This window comes from Phyllobates terribilis, unplaced genomic scaffold (assembly GCF_046119375.1).
Source record: "Phyllobates terribilis strain yellow unplaced genomic scaffold, ASM4611937v1 Scaffold_9__5_contigs__length_417890890, whole genome shotgun sequence".
Taxonomy (NCBI): Eukaryota; Metazoa; Chordata; class Amphibia; order Anura; family Dendrobatidae; genus Phyllobates; species Phyllobates terribilis.
Window position 1 is genome coordinate 367445984 of NW_027362769.1, and position 23913 is coordinate 367469896.

The window sequence follows — 23913 nt, forward strand, 5'->3', positions numbered from 1 at the left end:
TCTTGCTGACTGTTTCTTTAAGGCACGTCTCCGCCCTCTGTAGAGTATCACAGGACATCTGTAGCTCCTTCACCTGAGCTTCCAGATCTAGGGTCTTTCCCCGGAGACCATCATTCTCCTCACGGGTGTCTTGCAGAGTGGTCTCAACCACTTGGCGCACTTGCTCTGCACCCGCCTTATCCTCCTCTAGTTTTTCCTTCACCTTGAGGAGATCCTCATAATCTCTCTTTATCCACACTCGTCGTCCTGTGCCGTTGCCCCTAGCAACCGGGGTTGTCGTTGCCACTAGCAACCGGGCTGCCGTTGCCCGCATTCTCCACCATATGTAAGGCAGCGCTCGTCATCATACTGGGGGTAACTCGCTTCGCTGCGTCAATCAATGCACACGTGCAATGTCTTTACGTTTTTCACACAGTGTTGCAGTTTATTATGGCACTTCATAAACCGCTGTTCACACACAGTTCATCTTAGTCCGCCACCGGCAGGTTTACACACATAAACAATTCATGAGCCAAGTGGCACACCGGCCCACTTGCTCCAGGGTACAGCTTACGGCAAGGTAATAAAGTAGCAATGTTCATATCACAATGTCCATATAGCACCGGGTATTACCTTTGCCGGGTATAGCTGTCTCAGTCCGTTACTCTGCCACCACTGTGGCTCTGCGGATTCCCAGGTAGGGGTCTCCAGCCGTCGTTCCCTCAAAGGCCACTGACATCCACACAGGATCCAGGCTCTGCCTTCCAGGACTCTTACTCAAGCCGGCTCTCCCTCAAAGGCCACTGACATCCGCACAGGATCCAGGCTCGACCTTTCAGGTACCAGGCTTCACTTCAAAGCCGCTGCCTTCCAAGGCCACTAGCATCCGCACAGGATCTAGTCTTTGCCTTCAGGCTGCCAGGCTTCACGGTATCACGGTCTCCCACACACATGGGGAACAGGCCTCACGCCTCTCACACCGAACACACCTGTCTCAAATTAAGCAGGTTTATATATGCTGTGCACAGACAGCCACATACCGACAGGACCTTGCTGATATCACAGTCATGTGATCAGTCAGCTGTGTGTATAGGTCCTGTGTGCTGTCCCAGTCATGTATACAGAGCTTTACTGTGCATGCAGGACCTGGGTGATGTCACAGTCATGTGACCAGTCAGTTAAAGGGGAAAGTACATGGTCCGGTAAACACATCCTGGACCATTTACAGTAATGCTAGCAAGCTGCTGCATTACAATATATATATATATTTTTTTTTTTTATTTATTTTATTTATTTTTTGTAATTTATCTATTTTTTAAACTTTTTCTTTTATTTTATCACTATATTTTAAGTCCCCATAGGGGATGTGATTGTTTGATTGCTTGAACTATATACTGCTATATTTTAGTACTGCGCTTTCCTATGAAGACCAGGTCCATTTGCTGCTGTTAGAGGCAGGTGCTGGCTGTATAACACAGCTGGCACCTCGCCTGAGTAGAGTAGGCTCAGGTACTGAGGTACTGAGCCTGCGTCATTCAACCGCACCCACTCCATGGCGCAATAGTAAGTCTTGGAGCGGGAAGGTGTTCATAACATGTTTGATTGGTGAAAACTCAGCTGTTTTTAGATCTCCAATAGAAGTGAATGGAAAAAACTGTGCATGTGCGGCCACCTATCCATTTACAGCAGTTTCATTACTGGCCAAGGCAGACGTTGGGGAACGCCTGTTCTAGAGATTGGAGAGACAAACATACATAGGAACCGTTTCTATCAGACATTTATAGCATATCCTGAGGATATGCCGTAAACGTCTAATATGAGTATACCCCTTTAAGGGTGGCCCTCTGAGTCATATTCACTTGTGACACCCAAGTGCCCCATATCTTGGTCATATTATCTTATCTGAGTCCCAAAAAGTGGTTATTTTGGCCCCATATGTGATCACTCAGCTTCCCAGGAATAATAATACAGGGGGGGACTAAGGTGACAATATTCACAGTATTTTTAGACATAAATACCCTCTAAACAATCCTAATGCAAATCCCACAAATGTACGCCGATCCTGTGCCAGTCTTTATTTATAGTCCTGCAAGCTGAGTAGTCAAATCGATTGGAGATTTACCAGCCAGAAACTAGAAAACGCCATTCATTCAGGGGTTAGATGGGAAATTTTGGAAAAGTTGAGGAATTAACATACAGGTGACGAGAAAGAGTACACACCTGAGAATTCTCCTATGAAGACCGTCCAGCGGTGACATGAGTGGGGGATGAGAAGGGAAATAGAGGGAAAGACCGGGTCAGTCAATGGCTAGCTAGAACCAACATAGTAAGCGAACAATCCTAAAAACAGTAGGGCATGCAAGGGGACATTACATGCACAACACAACGCAAGCAAAAGTACCGACAACTACTAGAATGGGAAAATGGAGACTAAACACTGATATTAATTTATATTATGCAACTGGTTGCTGCATCGAGAACCTATCACTTGGCCATCTGGATTTCGATTGACCATCAATGACTCCTCACGGACACCACACTAGAATCCATGCAGAACATCACAGCCCGTTCTACCCTTACCAAGTAGATCGGCTCCTTCGTCAACATCCCCGATGACTTCCGACCCAGCCGTGGACAGCTCGTGGTACAAAGAATCGGTGTTGATCCCGAAGGCTTTGTTCACAATGCCTTGTGTGGGACTGATGGAATAATTATATTGGACATATTACACATTAGCTGTAAGGGTTAAAACCTAGGTTATAATGTAGACCATAAGTGTTCATACCTGGTCCCTGAACGTTCTAGTCGAGGGTCCTGACACATGTCCAACTCTGGGGTTGAGTCGATGATGTCCTGGACGTCGGACCATTCATCACTGCTTCCCATGCCTGTGTGACACCCATTAGCATTGCAGCCCATAAAGCATTTTGTAGGGTAGGATGTACATTTACTCTAATGTTCTTACCTATGCTAACGTTTCTCATTTCTTGGGTCACCTGCACCTCCATGTTGTGGCTGTTCCTCTTTTCCCGTGACCTCTTGCTTTTGCTAGTCATGCCATAGTCCTGGAGGGGGCCGAGACTCTCATGTAGAGGTGTTACGGCTGCCGACGGGACGGATGAGGTGGGAGTGTTAGATTTGGTACCAGTGGTGCTTGGGGTGGCGGCCACCGATGACTGCCCAGATTCTGACATTTCATCCTGGCAGAAGGTTATATAGATATTAAGGAAGAATTTCCAGTAATTCATTATGTATAGTAATATCTGTAGAATTGGTGAAAGCAAGGACACTACGTCTTAAAGGGAAGGTCTCATGCATTTCATATCTCTGCAGGTAGTCATATTAGAGGCACACTCTTCCTTTATTGCCTACGGAAGCCTTACACCGTTGCAATGAATGGGAGTAAATGGACAGAAAAGTGTGAGTTTATTAATCTAGTGATAATGTACAGCCACCTCCCGAGACCAAGAAGTGACAGGGAGCTGCATAGAACGCCTCTTCTATTGCCTGACAAAAAGCAAACTGTATGGGGAATGATTGATCACATCGCTCATCCCTATCCAGTTTGCATTGCCCCTGGAAAAAGGCTGATAGATATGATTGGTGCTCATAAGGGGTATAAATCTTTCCTTGTAAACCCAACTTTAAACTTATCTAGGCCTCCGGCAGTGCAATATATCTGTCCATCCACTGTCTTCTAAAGGAGATGACTCTGCTGACACTGTCCCAGTCTAATTGGCACAGCTGTGTCAGTGTGAAAGCCAAAAAATTAAAACACCATCAAAGGTGTTGTCGCATCTCTTATCTTTGCTCCCGTTTCCACTTTCTACTTGCCATGGGGTGGTGAGCTCCTGATGATTGACTGTTTGGACCAGCGAAATGGCCCTGCTGCTTGCCCAAACTATGCAACCTCCGATGCTAAAAGCAGAAGCTGTGTTGTCTCTGCAGCATTGGAGGAGTGCAGCGGCCCTGAAGCTGGACTGATCCAGCCAACTTCAGAACCGCGCTTACAAGCTGTATAGTAAAGAGCTTGTAAGTGCTGTACTCCTTGCCTAGGAGACTTCTGATACACATCAGAGGCGACCGATTACCTATGCAACGAGCAGAAAACTATTAAATTAAAAATCCTCTGTAATTTTCAATTCGTAATTTGCTTTTTTTACAATTACTTTGCTGTTTTACCTCGAGACTCCTCGGGCTCCTCGAGACATTGGATTGTCAAGAGGTTTGGCCAAAAAATGGTGTAGAATTAAAAACTCCTCAGGAGCCCCCGTTTATTTGAAAGTGGATCTGTCATGGCAGTTTTCGGCACAATATGGTGACAGGTCATTGGGTAACGGAGCCTAACACATAATGCAGCAAACTCTGCTATATTCATGAGGGGAGGGATACCCCCAATTCTTCCCGCCCCTCTCACCAATGATCGATAGATGTCATGTGTTCCCACAAATATGCCAAAAGGTGGACTAACACTGAACAAACATGCGGTGAACAGGATGAACGTGCAAAGGCGACATAATGCAAAGGATTCTGGGTAAGAGAAATTTGGGAATGGTCTAATATCTATGAAATCAAATCCGATAATGGACCTAGGACCCCAAAAATCCCCCCCTCTTAGCGACTCACATCAAACAGCCACAAGCACTGCTATCAATGTCCATTGCAAGGATGGATGAGATGGTGATGGAGACACACGGTCATGTTCCCATGAATATCTGAGCCAACCTTGTAAATGAAGCTGGACTTTAGCTGGCTGAGGTCACTCAGGTGCCAGTGGTCCGAGCTTGGGGTGATCTTGCCACCCACCTGCCCACGTACCATTCCGTCCGCCAGTGAAAAGACGTTGAGAGAATTTGGGCGCTCCTTTCGGCTGAGGGATAGAGAAGAAAATATGGTACATGTCAGAAGAAGAGGAAAGTAGAACATCTTGTAGCACAAAGCATTATATCATAGCAAGGCGAGATTAGGCTTGTGGGCAAAAAAAAAAATTGATGTGCGCCCCATTTCACCTCTGCGGAGGATCATAGAGGCTGGATGCTAGAGGTTATTCCGAGTAGAATGGAGTCAAGACTTCAAGGGAATCTGTCAGCAGCTCTTTGCTACATAATCTGAGAGTAGCATGATGTAGGGGCAGAGACCCTGATTCTAACGATGTATCACTTCCTAGGATGTGTGCTGTTGTTTCAATAAAATCAGTGTTTTATCAGCAGGAGAGTATCACTACTAGACAAGGTGTTGCGTGCCTCATAGTCAAGTGCTCTGTGTAACTCCACCCCCCACCACTGATTGGCAGCTTTCTTCCTATGCAGAGTAAGCAGCCAATCAGTGGTGTGGGCGGGGTTATATAAAGCTCAACATTCTGAGATCTGCAGCAGAGAAAACTCTAATTGTATCATAACTGCTGCACCCAGTAAACTAAGTGACACATCCCTGGAATCAGGGTCTTTTTCCCTACATTATGCTGCTCTCAGATGGGGTAGCAAAAACCCGGTGACAGATTCCCTTTAAAATATTAAATAATGGTATGGTTATTATATAAAATATTATTATGTGCTTCCATGGCAACAGACTACAAACAAACCCTGCGTCATCTCATTTTGCAATCATACTGGCTTCTTCCCACCCCCCACATTATAGTGACCTCCTGAACTTATGTTAGAAAGATGAACAGGACAGAAGTAGGGGCCTGCAGGATCACATTACATGGGGCTTGTTGGTGGTCTGTTACCGTAGAGACACACAGGACTGCATAGGAGCTGTAGGCACAAAGCGATAGGAGATTTTTAATTGACTATTTGCTTTATTTTTCACTGTAGATGCATTGAAACAATAAAAAGAAAAAAAATATGAAAATGGAGCTAAAGAGAACAGTAATGACCTTCACTATAAGCTCTGCTGAGGAGTGTAAGACCATGTTCCCACGTAGCAATAAAGCTTTATTTTTCCCACAGGAGTCAGTACCAAAACGTACAATAGCAATGAGCTCTGATGTGATTATGATGTGCTCTATTTTATGCATTTTCCCTTTTTTATGATGCATTTTTGCTTAAGATTTGAAATGTGTTTTTTTTTAGTGCAGAAACACTGGGATTCTGCACTAAATAAATGCAAGTGCATTTTATAAATACATTTTTTTGAGGCTCCCCACGTTTCCATAGTGTCGTCAAACGCACATTGCTTGAACTATTTGGCTACGTTCCCGCTGCGTTTTTTCTCGCTGCGTTTTTTGGGGTTTTTTTGCATGAAATTGTATTTAACAGTCCATGCAAAGTGGATGTGATTTCATGAAAACTCATACCCTCTATGTGAAACTTTGCTTTTTTGGGGGCTTTAATTTCCTATAGGCTTCTATAGGGAGCCTGAAAAAAGTATGTAAAAAATGCAATTGCCTTAAAGGGGTCAACCAGGATTAAATTATCGTTTTACTATGAGCCAAAAAACTAACAGGCAGTTAGCAACTATCCGCCTGTTCTATCTGGGGCCACCACTGCTGAACCACATCCACAGAGCAGCTCTTTGATAGGGGCGTGACTGCCAACGTCATGCTGATTGACAGACAGCTCCCCGCAGTTAGTCAGCAGGGAGCCGGCTGTCAATCAGCATGACATCGTCAGTCACGCCCCGTCAACAGAGCAAAAAGGAAGAGAAGCTGCTGCTCTGTCGACATAAAGTCAGTGGAAACCGCAGAATCGCCTGCCGGCAGGAGCGGTCTGTGACCTCTCTGGCAGCTAATTGGCAACTACTTGCCTGTTAGTTCTTAGGCCCACAGTAAATAATTAATATAACCCCAATCCCTTCTGTATAAAAAAAAAATGGTGCATGAAATCTGCACCAAAAATACATAATAATAAAAAAAGCGTCAAAAATACAAAGATCAGAGCAAATTCCTATTGCATATTTTGGGGCAGAAAAAGAGCAACAATTTTGCACGAGGGAACGTGACCTAAGACAACTAAGGGAGTAACCACTTAGACCTAATTGCAGCGACATTTACCTCTTCCTCCATGACTGGCGGTGACTGCAGTGAGAATTCACAGACAAAACACCCAAAACACAGCGGCCACAGCACGAGAAGCAAGACAAGAAAACAGCGGTTAGATGCCCGGTCCATGCAGAAAAATATGGAAAAAAAAGTAAATCGAATGAGCAAGCGCGAGAGCGGTATGGCACACAGATATGGCGGCGTATCGGTAATCAGGAGCTGAGCACAACCGAATATAGGGCGCTGATTGTAATCAGTACAGCCCTGAGATTAAGGGATACTGTCATAAAACACAACTTTGTATTATATACACAATATAGTAGCCAGAGACACAAAATACAATATACTGTGTTACAAAATTGTATTTTGTGACACATAATGTTTCTTTTCCTACAAAGTTAAATTTATACAAAGGCGCCCCCAGATGACCAACATGCATTGCACACGTGTCGCTGAGCGCAGTATTACAAACAGCCATCAGTCCATACAGGAAAAACAATGTGTGCAGATAAAGAAATAAAGTACTTAGTAGTTTAAATCATCTCGTGTGTATGATTCGTTGTACGGATCCAGATTACTGGATCCATAAACTTCTGGGTTTATATTTATCAGAAGCCATGACAAAAAGATTGCAAGCTCTATCGCATGCATCATTACATAGGGATCTGACGAGGGTGCATAATACAGAACAATAAGGACTACGTGTGCCTCTTTCCAGAGTCTGTACATTAGGCAATGCCATACACATGGGCTTAAAGGACTGACACTCTCTACCGATCCAGTGACACTTAGTACATCACCTAGAACCCTCCCTGTGCCAGCCTAGTGGCTTATAAAGGGTTTGTCTAATCTTCTATCCTCAGGAAAGCATCGCTAATTGGTCTCCCGGCTTCTTGCTCGCCAGGGGGCGGGTACAATCCTGAAGATTGACAGTTCGGACCAGTAGCATGATCATGTCGCTGGTCTCAACTGTGCAAATTGTCTGCAGCTTTGCTTCTGCAGCACTGGAGAAGCATACGGATCACTAAAGCTAACCGGATCCTGCTAGCCAGAGGGCGTGTATGCTCCTGATGATTGACAGTTCGGACCAGTAGCATGGTTGCACTGTGCGAAGTAGAGGCAGCTTTCTTTCTGCAGCATTGGAGAGGCATATGGTCAGATCCTGCTTGCCAGGGGGTCGGTACGCTCCTGAAGATTGACAGTTTGACCTGTAGGATGGTCGCACCACTGGTCTGAACTGTGGAAATAGAGGCAGCTTTGCTTCTGCAACACTGGAGAAGCACAGGAGGCACTGGAGCAGACCAGGCCCTGCTTGCCAGGGGGTGGGTACGCTCCTGATGATTGACAGTTCAGACCAGTAGCATGGTTGCACTGTGCGAAGTAGAGGCAGCTTTGTTTCTCCAGCATTGGAGAGGCATATGGCCAGATACTACTTGCCAGGGGGCGGGTATGCTCCTGATGATTGACAGTTTGGACCAGTAGCATGGTTTCACCTCTGGGCTGAACTGTGTGAAGTAGAGGCAGCTTTGATTCTGCAGCACTGGGGGCACTGAAGCTTGCTGGATCCGGCAACACGAGGTAACTACAGCACTTGCGTTTTCAAGCGTTGTAGCAGACAGATTGCAAGCATTGTGCTCTTTGTCTAGGAAACCGGCCACCGCTGACAGACTGCAGAGATGGCCGGTAACTTAGACAATGAACAGTAAACTATAGAATTAAAAATTTCCTCCTTTCTTGAGAACTTGAGGATTTTTAATAAGAAGTAAATTGCAAAGTAGCTTCTTTTTACAAGCACATTGCAATTTTACCAATTTAAGAAGTTGAGTCAACTCCTTTATAGAGCCCTAAGTTGTAGGTCGGCCTCATACCCAGCCAACCAGTCTTATTCATTGCTCTGACTAGGGCCAAGAAGCCCAAAACAGCTGTCTGCAAGCGGAGATCTTTTCCTGAAGAACATTCTGGTTTGGCTTTATATCTTAAGTCATGTGGCAAGGTGCTTTGAAGGGTCAGTACTGACTTCTAGGATTGCTACCTCCATTAGGTGGCACTAGAGGCCCTGTTTTCTTCCTCTGTGTAGATTTGTGGTAGATGGGGTGGAGGGGGAGTTTCTGGATAGCAAATTACAAAAAAAATGCTAAATTATAACAACAAAAAAAGTTTTGAAAAGTTTTGTTTAAAAAACGTATTGGTTTCTTATTTAAAAAAACTCGCACCTTCGGCCCGTGACGCCGCCATCCGATTGGCTGTTGCCAGCGACTTGCTGTAGTTTGGATCGTTCAATGTGTTCCACATATGTCTGGATCATCTGTAAGATATACAAAATGGCAGCTTGAGGTTTTAAAAGACGCACCTGTACATGAACTACATTACTTATTTTATGCTAAGCTGCAGTTATAGCCAGAGCTGCATTAACGATTCTGATGGCCTCAGAGCTGAAATTTCTAAGCATTCTTTGACAACTTTAATGTCTGCACAAAGATTTGGTGATTTTCATTTTGGTTCAGAAATTAAAAAAAATAATAAAAATAATGGTCCTTCTGCATTACAGGAGCTCTGCTAAACTGTTAGGGCTTGGTGTCTGTTTCCCAATGACAACAAGCAGAATTATGAATGCAGCTCCGGAGTATATCATGTAACTAGAACAGTAAAGGTTTTACAATGTCAATTAACGTCTTGCATATAACTTTATAATGTTAGACATATTCTTTATGATATGTTCACAAAGTGGTGCATACGCTGGAGATTTTCCATCTGGATTTACTGGGTGGAAAATCTGTAGTGTATTTCAGTACCAGCAAAGTAAATGAGTATTTATTACATCTGAAGAATCCAATCATAAATTGAAATGCTCTAGACTCTAACCATTTACAATGCACAGTATATATGTATGGTAAAGCTGAAACAAAATCTGTCATGGTCAATTTACATCCTGGGTAGCGGTATCCTTAAAAAGGACCTGTCAGTCAAATAAATTGAGCTAAATAATTTGTTTAAAAAATCCCTGAGCTCCCCTGATTCTGACGCTCTTTTTCATTTTGTGCTGCGTCGCTTCATTGCAGAGATATTCACATTTGTTGCTTCTAAAGTGCAGTATGTGAAATCTCTCAGTGTAGACCAACTGGGCACTTCTACTGGGAGTGTGTGCCTTTACCCCTCCCTCCTAGGCAGCAGAGCTGTGATTGGCAGTCTATCTAGTCATCTCAGATGTTGCCAAGCTGTGATTAGCAATGTCTGTAAGGGAGGGATAAAAGCGCACACCCCCAGAGAAGACTCTGAAGACACGCCCAGTTGCACTACAAGCAGACATTTCACATACTGTGCTCCAAAAGCAACAAATGTGAATATCTCTGCAATGGAGCGACTCAGTGTAAAATCGAAAAAAGAGGCAGAATCAGGGGGGCTCAGGGATCTCTACAAAGTATTTAACTCTTTTTTTAGCAAGTGACAGGCCCTTTTTAAGGAAAAAAACATTACAACATTTTCCCCACTTTTACCTCAGTGTGTCTCTGGTGCAAGGCATTGTATTCTTTTTTCATTTCTGACTCTCGCTCTTCTAGCCTGGAAACTGAAATACAGTTGTCAGCAAAATGATTGAGGGATGTCACCTATATGAGTCTTATCAATATATATATATACAGAAATACATATACAAGCACACATAACACGTGGGTTGTCACTACAGTCTACACACGGGGGGGTATCACTACGGTCATCTAAGTATAGTTCGTGAAAATTGAAAATATTAGCAACCTGTCTATTTTAAATGTAAAACTCTCGGCCACGTCCTCATAAGTTTAAAGGGGTTGTCCACTACTTTAACATTGATGGCTTATCCTTAGGATAGGTCATCAATGTCTGATCTGTGAGGATGCGACACCTGGCACACCTGTTGATCAGCTGTTCTCGGTGCCGGGTTGCCGACACCAGGTACTGAACATCCCCCCTTTTCAAATCAATAGGGGGCAGATGTGCAGTACCCAGCCGTGGCCACTATACAGTAGGCGGATCTGTGCTGTGCAGCTCCATAACTGGTCAATTCTAACCGACACCGAGAACAGCTCATTGGCGGCGGTGCACTCCCACCGATCAATCATTGATGACTTATCCCAATATTAAAGTAATGGACAAGCCCTTTAAGTGCTTTCAATGGGGCAAAAAGAGAAAGCCACTGTCAGACAGATCGGGCAGTGGCCTATTTCCCCTTTAATCAAAAGGAATGGGTGTATGAAAGTTCATTTTACCAATCGTTATCTCCCCAATATAAAGTTGTGAGATGTCAATACACATCAGATGGTCGGCTGGTCGGGCTACTTTTATGCAATGTTTATGTGGGTGTTTAACTAAAGACCGGTCCCTTATAAGGCACATTTGGTTTAATTAGGACTCATTCAGACGTGAGTAATTTTTCTTGTATGCAAAAATGGTCTCAATTTTCATCAGTGTTTGGTTTGTGTGTAAGTTTTTACCATCAAAAGTTTCATCAGATTTTCTTGTACGCAAAAAAAAACTGATGGAGGTTTCTCCAGCTTCTCTTAGCAAACAGTTAGTGAAAAACGGAAAGTACACGGATGGCATCCAAGTGCAGTCTGATTTTTTCACTCGCCCATAGACTTGCATTGCCGAGATTGATCTGAGACTTGGATCAAAAACGGATATATCTTTGTGATATGTGCGGACTACTCAGTCATGTGAATACTCCCATAGTCTTTAATAAGTATGAGTTTTATCTTTGATAAAAAAAACTGATGTCTGAATGAGCCCTTATAGAGGTGATGGGCCAGCGTGCCCAATCCATGTGTTCTCGGGGAAATATGACACTGCCGTAGATGGCTGGTAGCAGATTATTTCTGCTTCCCATTGAGAACACATGTAAAATCGACCGAACTAGGAAGAATAATTGTGCCGGATGGGTGTCCCCCCCCCAATATCCATCTGAAGTGTTTAGTCCTAGTCATATTATATTATTATTATACTATTATAACTGTTCATTAATACATGGATTGACTCATACTCTGGTCGGCGTAGTTTTTGGTCTTTAGCTCCTGCTGCCGGGCCTGAAATTCAAGGATTTCCACTTGGTACTGCAGATCTTTCTTCTCCTGCTCCAGCGCATCTTCAAATTCAATAAATTTCTGAAAGAAAGAGTAAAAAAAATAAATACATTATAATACTAATAACAATCCCTATTTTCTGATCCCTGAAGACATTGCTTATAAATAGTCCTAATGGAGAACAGTTGATCTGATCAGTCTAGAGCCGCTTCAGGATTTCTAAACCAAACAATTGACAGGTGGCTACTGTATTAGTATGGGAGGCAACCAAAATGTTCACACCATACAACCATACAGCGGCAGCGGGATGCTTCATCTAATCATAGTGGATTTGGGTAGTCTAGTGTCCCAATACATGGAACAACCAACTACACAAACGGCCTCATCTATTACTGCATTTGCGCTTTTTTAGGTACATTTTTGATGTTTTTCACCTGTTCTTCATTTGTGCTTTGTTTTTCTTTTAATTTGCTTCTTTTTTTAAAGTCTATTTTATATGTTTTCATTGGTCTTGTTATGTTCGCCATTGTGGATAGAATTTTTATTTTCCAGGTTTTTTCGGCTGATTCATCAATTGCGACTTTTAAAAAAGTTGCACAATTTTTGCCCAAATCTACTCCAGTTTCCCCTGATTTTCTTTTATAGTCACAACATTTTTGATAGTTTAGCAGTACATATGACTTTTTACTCCAAAAAGACACAAAAATAATGGACCAGATTCATCATTTGCGGTTTTGTCTTAATCACTTCTTTTTTTTTTCTCTTGTTGTATTTGTTGATGTTTTTGCAAGAAAAGTGCAAAAGTGGTTCATGAATTTTGTGCAAAATAGAAAGCACCCTTTATTTTTTATTTTTAACCTTTATTGCCTTTTTTAGCGCATGTTCTGCTAATGTTGTAAAATTTTGGCAAAAAAAAATTCAGGCGTATATAGTGACTTTTTAAAAAGTCACAATTGATGAATCTGCCGAAAACATCTGGAAACCCCAAAACTCGCCCTCAATGATGAACATAAAAAAAAACAGGTGAAGCCGTATCAAATAGACTTTAAAAAGTACACAAATTAAAAAAATATGACGCAAGTGAAAAATAGGCAAAAAATACTAAAAAGTATACAAACAGACGTTAATACAATAATGAATTGGGCTCATAGAGCATTTTTACTTTTGCACACAATTCATGAACTGTGGGCGCCACTTTGAAGAATTTGGCACAAAAATATCAACAGATACCACAAGACATGAGACCTTACTTTTGTGGGGGCTCAGAACTTGGCCCCAGCTATGAATACCCTGATAATTTGGTGAATCGGTCCAACCCAAATTTAGAAAACATCATATTTTGATTACATTTTTGCTAACTATATGATCCATATGTAAATGCATATAAAAATATGATTTAAAAATTGCAGCTTTCTTTTTGACCACTAGATGTCAGCACTTCAGAATACAGTAAAGGCTGGAGAAAAAAAACATCATCTTGCTTTACTGCCTGTAGTAAAACTAAAAGTTATTACCTTATTATCACCAGTGGGCTATGGGAAAATTATATCATACTGCTAGAACCTAGATAAGAAGGCATTCACAATGATAGTGTATAAAGGAATGTATAAAAATAGAGCACATAGATGTACAGAAAATCCAGCTACTACAACCAGTTAGTGGCTCCGGTGTCATAATGTCTGGGGGACACATATCAATACCATCACACGTAGGAGGAGGTTTAGCTGAGACATCCAGCGCCTCGTGACCAGGGCTTGACATTGTAATTTCACTCCTAAACCACTAATTAGCAGTAATCAGTTTTGCATTGATCGCCTGTCAATCAGCAGTTCCACTAATATCACTGCACATTCCTGCTTTACCTATTAACCTGAATATATTGATTTTTTTTGAGAAATATAAAAGCATTGATTTACTCTGAAGTCCGTTGCATACGCTCCAATAGTTTGTGAATTTCCATCTGAATATATCCTTCATTCCCGTCACGTCCGCTTTGTTACATCTCTTAATAGTCTTAGTAGGGTTGTGGAAGATGAAACAGAAACAGCGCCACCCCTGTCCATGGGTTGTGTCTGGTATGGAAGCGAATAAGAGCTGAGCTTCAGTACCTGAGAATGGCTTCAAATGGGCGGCCAAATCATCATTTTAAGGTTATGGTCGAACACGACCATATTTTCTCTAATCTGAGAGAATCAGTCCAATTATACTAATCACTCTGATCTTCTCCATTCTGTCAGTCCGTGAAAATCAGACCACACTCCGATTTCTTCTGAGTACTATCTGATTTTTCCCACAGACTCATTGAATTGCATGGCTAAGTGTGATCCGAAAATTAATTGCAAATTGTGCATGCTGCAATTTTTTTACTTGAACAGACTCTGTCTGTGACATGTGCACGACCCCATAGCATAACATTGGTCCGAGTGCGATCCGATATTTAGTCAGATCACACTCAGACCGAATACATAATCGTCTAAACGAGCACTAAGTCGACCTTGATGCCTGTGGCCACCCCACCTGCAGGCTCCGATGGTCCCCCATAACAAACACATAGAATTGAGGCAGCATATATGAGGAGGCAGAACATGCAGATTCCCATGTGAGGGATAATATTACCTGCCATTAATAATTCACAATGTGAACATGCATCACAGCTGCTTCCTTCTGGCACTGTATGAAAAGCAGAGGAGCGGCTGCACTTGTATTCACAGCCCCCCAGTGCCACCGCCAACCTCTCTTCTGCCATAATCTGCTTTATTTCCTTACTCATTAACTCATTACTGATTTCTATGAAAGGTGCAATGGTCAAATTAATCTAATATGTTATGTTATAGATAGATAATAAACAGATAAAAAATAGATAGATAATAGATAGATGATAGATTGATAATAGATATATAGATAATAGATATATAGATGATAGATAGATAATAGATAGATAGATGATAGATAGATAATAGATAGATAGATGATAATAAACAATAAATAAATAGATAATAGATAGATAGATTAGATAGATGGATGACATATCCTGCTTGCTGTCAGTGAATGGACATATTCTGTCCTCCTCTCATGTGTAGGGCTTGTTATGATCAGAGCTCTATCCTGCATTATTCCATGCGCCTGTTTCAGTTGGACACGATCAGGTCAAATTTGAATAAAAACAAGAATGTTTCCATTCACAGTAAACAAGCAGAGATCTTGAATATGGGAAGGAATTTAAAAAAAAAATAAAAGGAAAATGAACGGCATGCCATTTCGGTATTTGTAGATGTAGTATTGTTTGCAGTTAATCAAGAGCCTTTCTATTCACTGTAAACAAGCAGAGAAAATAAACACTAATTATGTGAACACCTCATCATCTTCCATAATACAATGAATTCGCTCTTTTGTTTCCATAAGACTTAAAAGCCCCTTCTTAGTAATTAGAGGGCTGTGACTACCAGCAGGGCCCTATATAGGTTTCCATGTCTGGCACAGACATTTCTCATTCACACCATTAGTGGATGAAGCTGTCACTGCCACTTGTAAACAACAAACGACATCCATCATGACGAGGGACCATAGAGTACACCAAGGGGTCCGCAGCCAGCGGCCGCCCCATCACCATTAGTTATCTCTGATGTGTAGCCTCCAGCTATTGACCATGTAACAAGCTGCAGCCATTAACAACCCACTGATGGCAGGACGGCACTGGCACTCTTCTAACATGTTGACCCCCTTTAATTTATTTTTCCTGTGCAATTCACTACAATTCCCCGGTGCCCGAGCTAGAAATTGAATTTTTCCTGTTATTGAGAGTTGATAAGTGGAACGCCGGATGGGATCATACATTTCCATTTTGGGGAATTGAAAAAAGTTATATTTTGTCACTAATGTCAGCAAATCTCCCGAATACACTTAGTAGCAAAATTACATCAGCGGGATGGAAGGGAGGATGACTGCAGGATCTGACTACACAGGTGTCACGCAAGGTGAGGGAAGGAACAAGTGTACAGCAACGGGAAGAGGAGGAAGGGAGCCCAACAACTAGGGAAACGGGGAGTGGAGACCCCTGGGCAGATCTAATATCACCCTGACTACCCTATCGTCCCTTTAGAGGTTCCGCACCTATCGGCGAGCAGGAAACCTAATCCCTGAATGTCTCTAGAGCGAGGCCCTAGGTAGGGAGGGGACGGGGTGAGCAATAGTCAGACCCCACTGTAACTAAAGACAACAAGGTAAACAAACAAAGGGGATACACTCAGCTTGAGAAGACACCAGAGAGATAACGCCAACTGTCCTCCAAGGGAAGTCCAAAAAGAATCTAGCCGAATACTAGTACTCCAGGCAGGAACATAGAACTATCACCGGCGACTCTTTGGTGACACTGACAGTTTTTAACAACCAAGCAAGGGTATGTCAATAAGCAGCAGAAGGTGGAGGTCGCTGCTAGGTCCTAAAGAGAGAAAGATATCCCTACACTACAGAGATGAGAGGATCAAGAAGGCATCTGCAATGCCAAGCGCTTTGACCTTCTACAGCCGGATCCAGGTCGACTGTCTGTCACACTTGATACACCCGTGACAACAGGGTTTTGTAGTCTGTACCCATAGAAATTCATAGGTCTGCAGAGGAGTTAAATACCCCAAATGGCAGGTGTTTTTTTTTCAATAAGTCGTGCTGCGTCTTTCCAAAGCTGGAGCCGGCACCATTTTGTAACCCAGAACTGTCCATGATTCTAGGGCATTCGCCATCTATCTGTCCCTTAAAGGGCCAGCAACAACAAATTGCTCCTGATTTCAGCTGCCTGAGCAAAAAAGGTCCATTAGGTTCCTGCTTCTTCTCTTACTAACCCAGCTTGTATGTTTGATCCCATCTACTGTAGGTTCAGATGTCTGCCTGTCTACCACTTACAACCATACTCCGCCTGTGCGCTGTCCGAATACAATTCATGTCATTTTTCAACCTCCTAACTGCACCTTGTGCCATGCAAATTAAATGATATATTGCTTGTTCCTATTCACAGTATTCTAAATGAATGCCCCATCCCCCGTCCTATGTAAATTAGGGCTTAGGAGTCATCTGGCAGTTCTGGTCTGGAGTAGGACAGGTGCAGGATACCTTCCGGTCACACATGTGAGCCAGCAGATATGTGTAGACGTCACATCAGCGGCCACACTCACCACTTTCGAACTGGTGACAGGACTTTAAGACCCAACCTCCTTTTTTCCATCTTTTGAATGACAATTCTGTCCACTATAGATGCCACTAGGGGGAGCCTAAGAGCTGCATTACTGTAAGTATTGTGTTTCATGTATACACTGTATGCAGTAAGCTCCCTCTAGTGGTGACTGCAGGAAGACAGAATTTTATCATTTGAGGGGGATTTTGTGCTCTGAATAAAACAAAAAAATGTTTGACCGCTATAAAGATAGAATGTAAATGAGCACTTATTTTAAACCTATTTAAATGGTTATTTATTTGGAAATTCGCTTTTAAGATCACCCATCTACCCTCCTCCCCCAAAAAAAAACTCCCTATTCTTACCATTACTATTCTCAAAGGTGTTGTCACTCAATTGATACCAGTGGGAGCTAAAATGGGCACTATTAGATAGGAGGAGGTGAAACTGATTAACAGATGAGGACAACTCAAGGACTCATTTTTCATTTATTTATTATTATTTATTATAAAAAATGCTAAAAAATAGAGGGCAAAAAACGTAAAAATTCAGCGTTTATTAAATATTCTCTTCTAGACTGAGATGCATCTGTCTCAACGTCTGATGAGCTAAAAGGATTACCAATATAATAAAGAACAGACCCAGCCCATAGTGTCTCCGGAGACAGATCCACCGACCTTCCTGCACTATTACTTCATCGCTCGCATTAACCCCTTCAGTTCTGGAATGATGACCTACTACCCACATACCCCCCACCATCCAGCTAGACCATAATGCATCATTGCTTTTAACTGCAAACCAGATCTATAGGATAAATGGACGCAGTAACCAGATCTCCCCATAGAGAAAAGCTTCTGAGCAATAATCCTCCCACTGAGGAACAATAGATGAGTGTCTGTAGTGTGCACGTCGGCATACGGCTATTAGGATTATCAACATTGGAAAAATTAGTATAAATCCAACAAGGTAGAATGAATGCAAATCAAGCATCACAATGATAAGGCGCATGTCTAATACTCCCGGCTTCTGTGTGGTCAAATCCAAATAATTTGGTCGTCTGAACAATTGGTCCTGACCTAGTTTTCCTTTTTGACATTGATGGGATAGATGCAAATTCAGTGGAAAAATCTTTCATAAACCTGCCTAAAGAAAATCAACCCTTCACCCTTTACAGATGGGGTATACAGGGTAACATAGGCAACGTTCACACTTTATAGATATTCTATGGATTTTCCATCTGGATTTTCAGACAGAAAATGTGCAGCAGAATAAAGTACCAGGAAAGTGGATTCATTTTTTTTTTTTTATCTCATCTAGACATCTACACATTGCTTTTATTCTCCAAAAATAACCCGTTTTGGGGGCGGAAAGTGGTGATTGCATATGATGAAACATAATCAGAAGCCCTAGTAGATTACCAGCAGAAGTATATATTTTTTTGTTTCTTAAAGGGAGTCTGTCACCAGGTTTTTGTAGCATAATGTAGGGGCCGAGACACTGATTTCTGTGATGTATTACACTTACTGAGCTGCTTAGTGGAGATTATCACTACTGGACTATTTAGCCTGATGCCAGGTAGTCCAACCCCGCCCCCACCACTGATTGGCTGCTTTCTGAGTATGCACAGTGTACACAGAAAGCTGCCAATCAGTGGTGTGGGCGGAGTTATACAGGGCTCAGCATTCAGAAAACTGATAGATCTGCAACAGATTAAACAGTTTTTAACGAAAAAAAACTGCAGCACCCAGTAGAGTAAGTGCTGGAATCAAGGTCTTTGCCCCTACCTACATCATGCTGCTTCCAGATGGGGTAGCAAAAACCTGGTTACAGATTCCCTTTAAACAAAGAACTCTATAAATCTGAATGTAAATCTGCAGCAAAATTTGCATGATTTTTTGCATATCTGGACCTGTGGACCTCACTGTGGATATTGTACGTCCCTGCAGACAGCCATAAAATCCGACAGATCAGCCACAGAGGTTTGATTTCTCATGTTACCCAAATGCAGGAATAAGCTGGTGCGAGAGAGTTATACTGAGCAAGCGGGCACCAGAGCAGGCAAACAGTAGTGGCATGAATTATCTGTACTATAGATATTTTATAAGATATTACTGTTAGACTAAGGTTATACTACACGTTTAATCATAAAAATCCAAACTCTGGGCCTAGCTAGTGTAGTTTACAGGTACATAAAAAAGATTATGGGTTCAGAGATTGAAAGTTCTGATCCACCTGACTGCCGTCATATACAGTACGTTATATGGTCAAGAGTCCTACATACGCTGTAATAATGAAGTATTGATTTGTATATTGATCTGGTATCTTAACACCAGCAGGCACTTATATAGCACCACTTTTCCTTAATGATACAGCAGAGGAATTTTTGGGGTCTACATCAACTATTTTTCCACCATTGCAGGGATACTTTATGCTTATGCAGGTCATTGAGAATTACATAATTTCTGATTTGCATGATGCTTTCTCTAGGACGGATGTTTATTTAAAGCCCATTGTTTTTAACAACCAAGCAAGGGTGTGTCAATAAGCAGCAGAAGGTGGAGGTCGCTGCTGGGTCCTAAAGGGAGAAAGATATCCCTACACTACAGAGATGAAAGGATCAAGAAGGCGTCTGCAGTGCCAAGCGCAGTGACCTTCTACAGCCGGATCCAGGGCAACTGTCTGTCACACTTGATACACCCGTGACAACAGGGTTTTGTAGTCTGTACCCATAGAAACTCATAGGTCTGCAGAGGAGTTAAATACCCCAAACGGCAGGTAATTTTTTTTTCAATAAGTCATGCTGCGTCTTTCCAAAGCTGGAACCGGCACCATTTTGTAACCCAGAACTGTCCGTAATTCCAGGGCTTTCGCCGTCTATCCTTCTATTCCTAGCCAAAAAAGGTAGCAAGGCTGCATAAACTGAGTGCCATAACTTCTGCAGCCCTGCTAAAAAAAACACGCTGATGGCTACAAGTACCCCATTTTTCCACCTGATCACCCCAATCAGGATTGGATTTTGATCCTTAAAGAGTTATTCCAGCCAAAAGCCTTTATCACCTACAGTAGTATTCAAAAAAATAGCAGTCCAATATGACTAATCAGATTAATCACTGTTTTTGGTATAAATTATATTACCACATGTCAAACAATTTACCAGTTGGTGCAGTAGATTGTAAGAAAACCAACAGGCTCCACATTCATGATCTGCAGGTTTTTGAGTCTGTGTATTTGAATAATTAATTGAAAGGAGGTGTGTTCAAAATAATAATAGTGTGGAGTTCAATTAGTGAGGTCAATCATTCTGTGAAGAAACAGGTGTGAATCAGGTGGCCCTTATGTAAGGGTTATGCCAGCACATGTTGTACATGCATTTCTCCTTGAAAGCCTGAGAAATATGGGTCATTCGCAACATTGTTTAGAAGAACAGCACACTTTGATTAAAAAGTTGATTGGAGAGGGTAACACTTATAAAGAAGTGCAGACAATGATAGGCTGTAAAATGATCTCCAATGCTTTAAAATGGAAAGCAAAACCAGAGAGACGTGGAAGAAAATGGAAGACTACCATTCAAATGGATCGAAGAATAGCCAGATTGGCATAGGCTCAGCCAATGATCAGCTCCAGGATGATCAAAGACAGCAAGTTACCTGTGAGTACTGTGACAGTTAGAAGACGCCTGTGTGAAGCTAATCTCTTAGCAAGAAGTCCCCGCAAAGTTCCACTATTAAAAAAAAGACATGTACTGAAGCAGATATAATCAGGGCTGTGGAGTCGGAGACCATTTTGGTGGGGTCGGAGTCGGTATAAAATGGACCGACTCCGACTCCTAAAATATATAATAAATTGGGTACAGTAGTTCAATGCAGTTTGTGTGGAATATTTTTTCATAAGAATTTGGGAAAGTTATGAAATGTCCTATAAATGTCTGTCCTATTCCTGATCTAAAGATCTAGACTTTTAGCTGAGATGAATCTGTGCTACAGTAAATTTACCACTTAAACATGAGCCATGTATGAGGGAGTCGGTGTCATGGAAATTGAGTCGTCGGAGGTTTGGCTTACCGACTCCACAACCCTGGATACAATTTGCCAAAGATCACATCAACTGGCCTAAAGAGAAATGGAGAAATTAAAATTGTTTAGGTCCAAGGGCCACAGACAGTTCATCAGACGACCCCCAAACTCAGCATTCATGCCACAGTACACTCTGAAGTCAGTGAAGCATGGTGATGCAAGCATCATGATATGGACATGTTTCTCTTACTGTGGTGCCGGACCTATTTACCACATACCAGGGATCATGGACCAGTTTGCATATATTAAAATACTTGAAGAGATCATGTTGCCTTACGCTGAAGAGGATATGCCCTTGAAATGGGTGTTTCAACAAGACAACGACCTTAAACACACCAGTAAATGAGCAAAATATTGGTTCGAGTCCAACAAAATTGGGGTTATGGAGTGGCCAGCCCAATCCCCGGACCTTAACCCGATAGAACACTTGTGGGGTGACATCAAAAATGCCATTTCTGAGGCAAAACCAACATATGCCAAAAAATTGTGGGATGTAGTCAAAGCATCCTGGGCTGGAATAACAGGTGACAGGGGCCAGAAGTTGGTTGACTCTATGCAACATAGATGTGAAGCAGTTCTAAAAAACTGTGGGTATACAACTAAATATTAGGTTAGTGATTGTAACGGGTCTGGGAGGCGGAACCTCTGAGCTACTATACAAGGGGGCGGTCCTTGTAAGGGAGCGGGTGGCGACCAGGCAGGCAGTCACAGCAGGTGACCGGGACAGTCTCTGGAAGAACGGGCAGGAGATCACGGCAAGTGACTGGGGCAGTCTCTGGGTGAACGGGCAGATGGTCACGGCAAGTGACCGGGACAGTCTCTGGAAGAACGGGCAGATGGTCACGGCAAGTGACCGGGGCAGTCTCTGGGTAAAGGGTTGGTACGACCTGTGGCGGCTGATGGTAGACTTGAGCTCCCAGGTGAGCAGGCGAGAGTCTCTGGATAAACGGGTGGTCACAGCATGTGACGGCGGAGCCTCCAGGAAGACCAACAGACAGGCGGCAGATGAGCGCTCCCAGATGAGCGGGCGAGAGTCTCTGGATAAGCGGGTGGTCACAGCACGTGACGGCAGAGCCTCCAGGTAGGCTAACGGACAGGCAGCAGATGAGCGCTCCCAGGTGAGCGGACAGGAGTCACTGGACAGGCAGGTGGTCACAGCACGTGACGGCGGAGCCTCCAGGTAGGCTAGCAGGCAGGTAGCAGATGAGCGCTCCCAGGTGAGTGGGCAAGCTGGTCCATAGACAGACTGACAGGAGTTGGAAGGCAGACCGTCGGACCTCAGGCAAGCAGGCAGGTAGCTGAAGTGCGCTCCCAGGTGAGCGGGCAAGCTGGTCCTTAGACAGACTGACAGGAGTTGTAAGGCAGACCGTCGGACCTCAGGCTAGCAGGCAGGTAGCAGAATATCAGGCAGGAATAAGACAGCAGGCTGGCAGGAATCTGGCAGGTATCTGGCAGGTAACTGGCAACGGGACCTGAGGGCTGAAGCAGAGTAGTGAACAGTGCAACAACATTGCTCGGGCACCTCCATTTTGGAGGAGGTGCCTTATATATGGTGAAGTCCTCCGGCCATTGGCCGGGGACTCCTTAGGACGGCGCGCGCGGCCCCTTTAAGAGGGAGGGAGAGCGCGCGCGTGCCCTAAGCACAGTGGCCGGGAAGGAGCACGCGCTGCCAGCAGAGCGGGAGGAGGACGCCGGGCACGGAGCAGGGAGGTGAGGGGAACAGCGTCCCTGCCTAGCAGAGGGCAGGGACGCCGGCGCTACAGTGATTCACAGGAATGCTAAATCTTCAAAAAAGAGTACATATTGTGAGTTTGTAAAGACAAATGCAGACACTGCTATTTTTTAGAACAGCCCAATGTTCATTTTTTGTTATTTTCTGTAAAGCAGTTAAAAATAATATACATTTCTCTTCATGTTTTGAATTACAAAACAGTGTGCAATGTTCCCAATGCACGGAAATAACAACTAGTATAAAGGTTTTGTGCTTAACTCATGTTTTTGAACACATGCTATTATTTTGAACACTACTGTATGTATTGATGACATGATATATCAATAGGGTCCAATTCCTGTGGTGGAGGGGGTAGCCTGGAGTAAAACAGAGGCCAGTGATCCCCAGTTTTAGCAATTATCCAGTGGACATGTGGGTTGGGATACCCCTTTTAGTATCGTATAAAATATTGAAAAGTTGCAGGAAAATGTAATTACTTTGTTATCAAACCTCTGGGTCCTCTACCGATCCAAAAAAATGAAGGGGATGCACTGACCAGAACACTGCTGCAGGTATCCACACAGCTAGGTGACCAAGATCGGTGCTGTGCGGGAAGAACTGGAAAGGGACACAGCATAAGACCAGCTCAGTGTCACCTATAGGTGCTTCACACATCCGACATTCATGATGCAATTACAGACTGCAATGTACAAACCGGCCGCAGGTCTACTCGGTGGGGATTAAAGAGGTCAGACTCCCACCAATCATAGATTTAAAGCATATTCTACTAATATGATATTACATCCTCCGTTATAAATTCTCTACAAATTTTTTTATAGGAAAAGCTAGGTGACAAAAGGAATCTTATCGAGCTTTCCTAGAGCCCTAAATGGCAAATTTGTCGTGGATCAATATTGTGACCAACTAGGTAACAAAGCAGATTTGCCGTTTAG

At 43.0% G+C, this 23913-nt stretch overlaps 1 protein-coding gene across 15 annotated transcripts in view; it reads right to left on the bottom strand.

Annotated features, from left to right (window-relative positions):
* The window catches only part of MAPK8IP3 (mitogen-activated protein kinase 8 interacting protein 3), a 75421-nt gene that overhangs the window by 45779 nt on the left and 5729 nt on the right, over positions 1–23913 (bottom strand). For 6 of the 15 annotated variants that reach the window (XM_073648178.1, XM_073648180.1, XM_073648179.1 and 3 more), the window contains exons 2-9: positions 11973–12093; positions 10456–10526; positions 9175–9266; positions 6974–6997; positions 4705–4849; positions 2945–3179; positions 2765–2867; positions 2560–2678 (exon numbers count right to left, since the gene is read on the bottom strand). In XM_073648178.1, the coding sequence (XP_073504279.1) occupies positions 2560–2678; positions 2765–2867; positions 2945–3179; positions 4705–4849; positions 6974–6997; positions 9175–9266; positions 10456–10526; positions 11973–12093 (910 nt within the window). The remainder of the gene's footprint in view (positions 1–2559; positions 2679–2764; positions 2868–2944; positions 3180–4704; positions 4850–6973; positions 6998–9174; positions 9267–10455; positions 10527–11972; positions 12094–23913) is intronic. The other 9 variants (XM_073648190.1, XM_073648189.1, XM_073648183.1 and 6 more) reach the window with 5 other exon arrangements.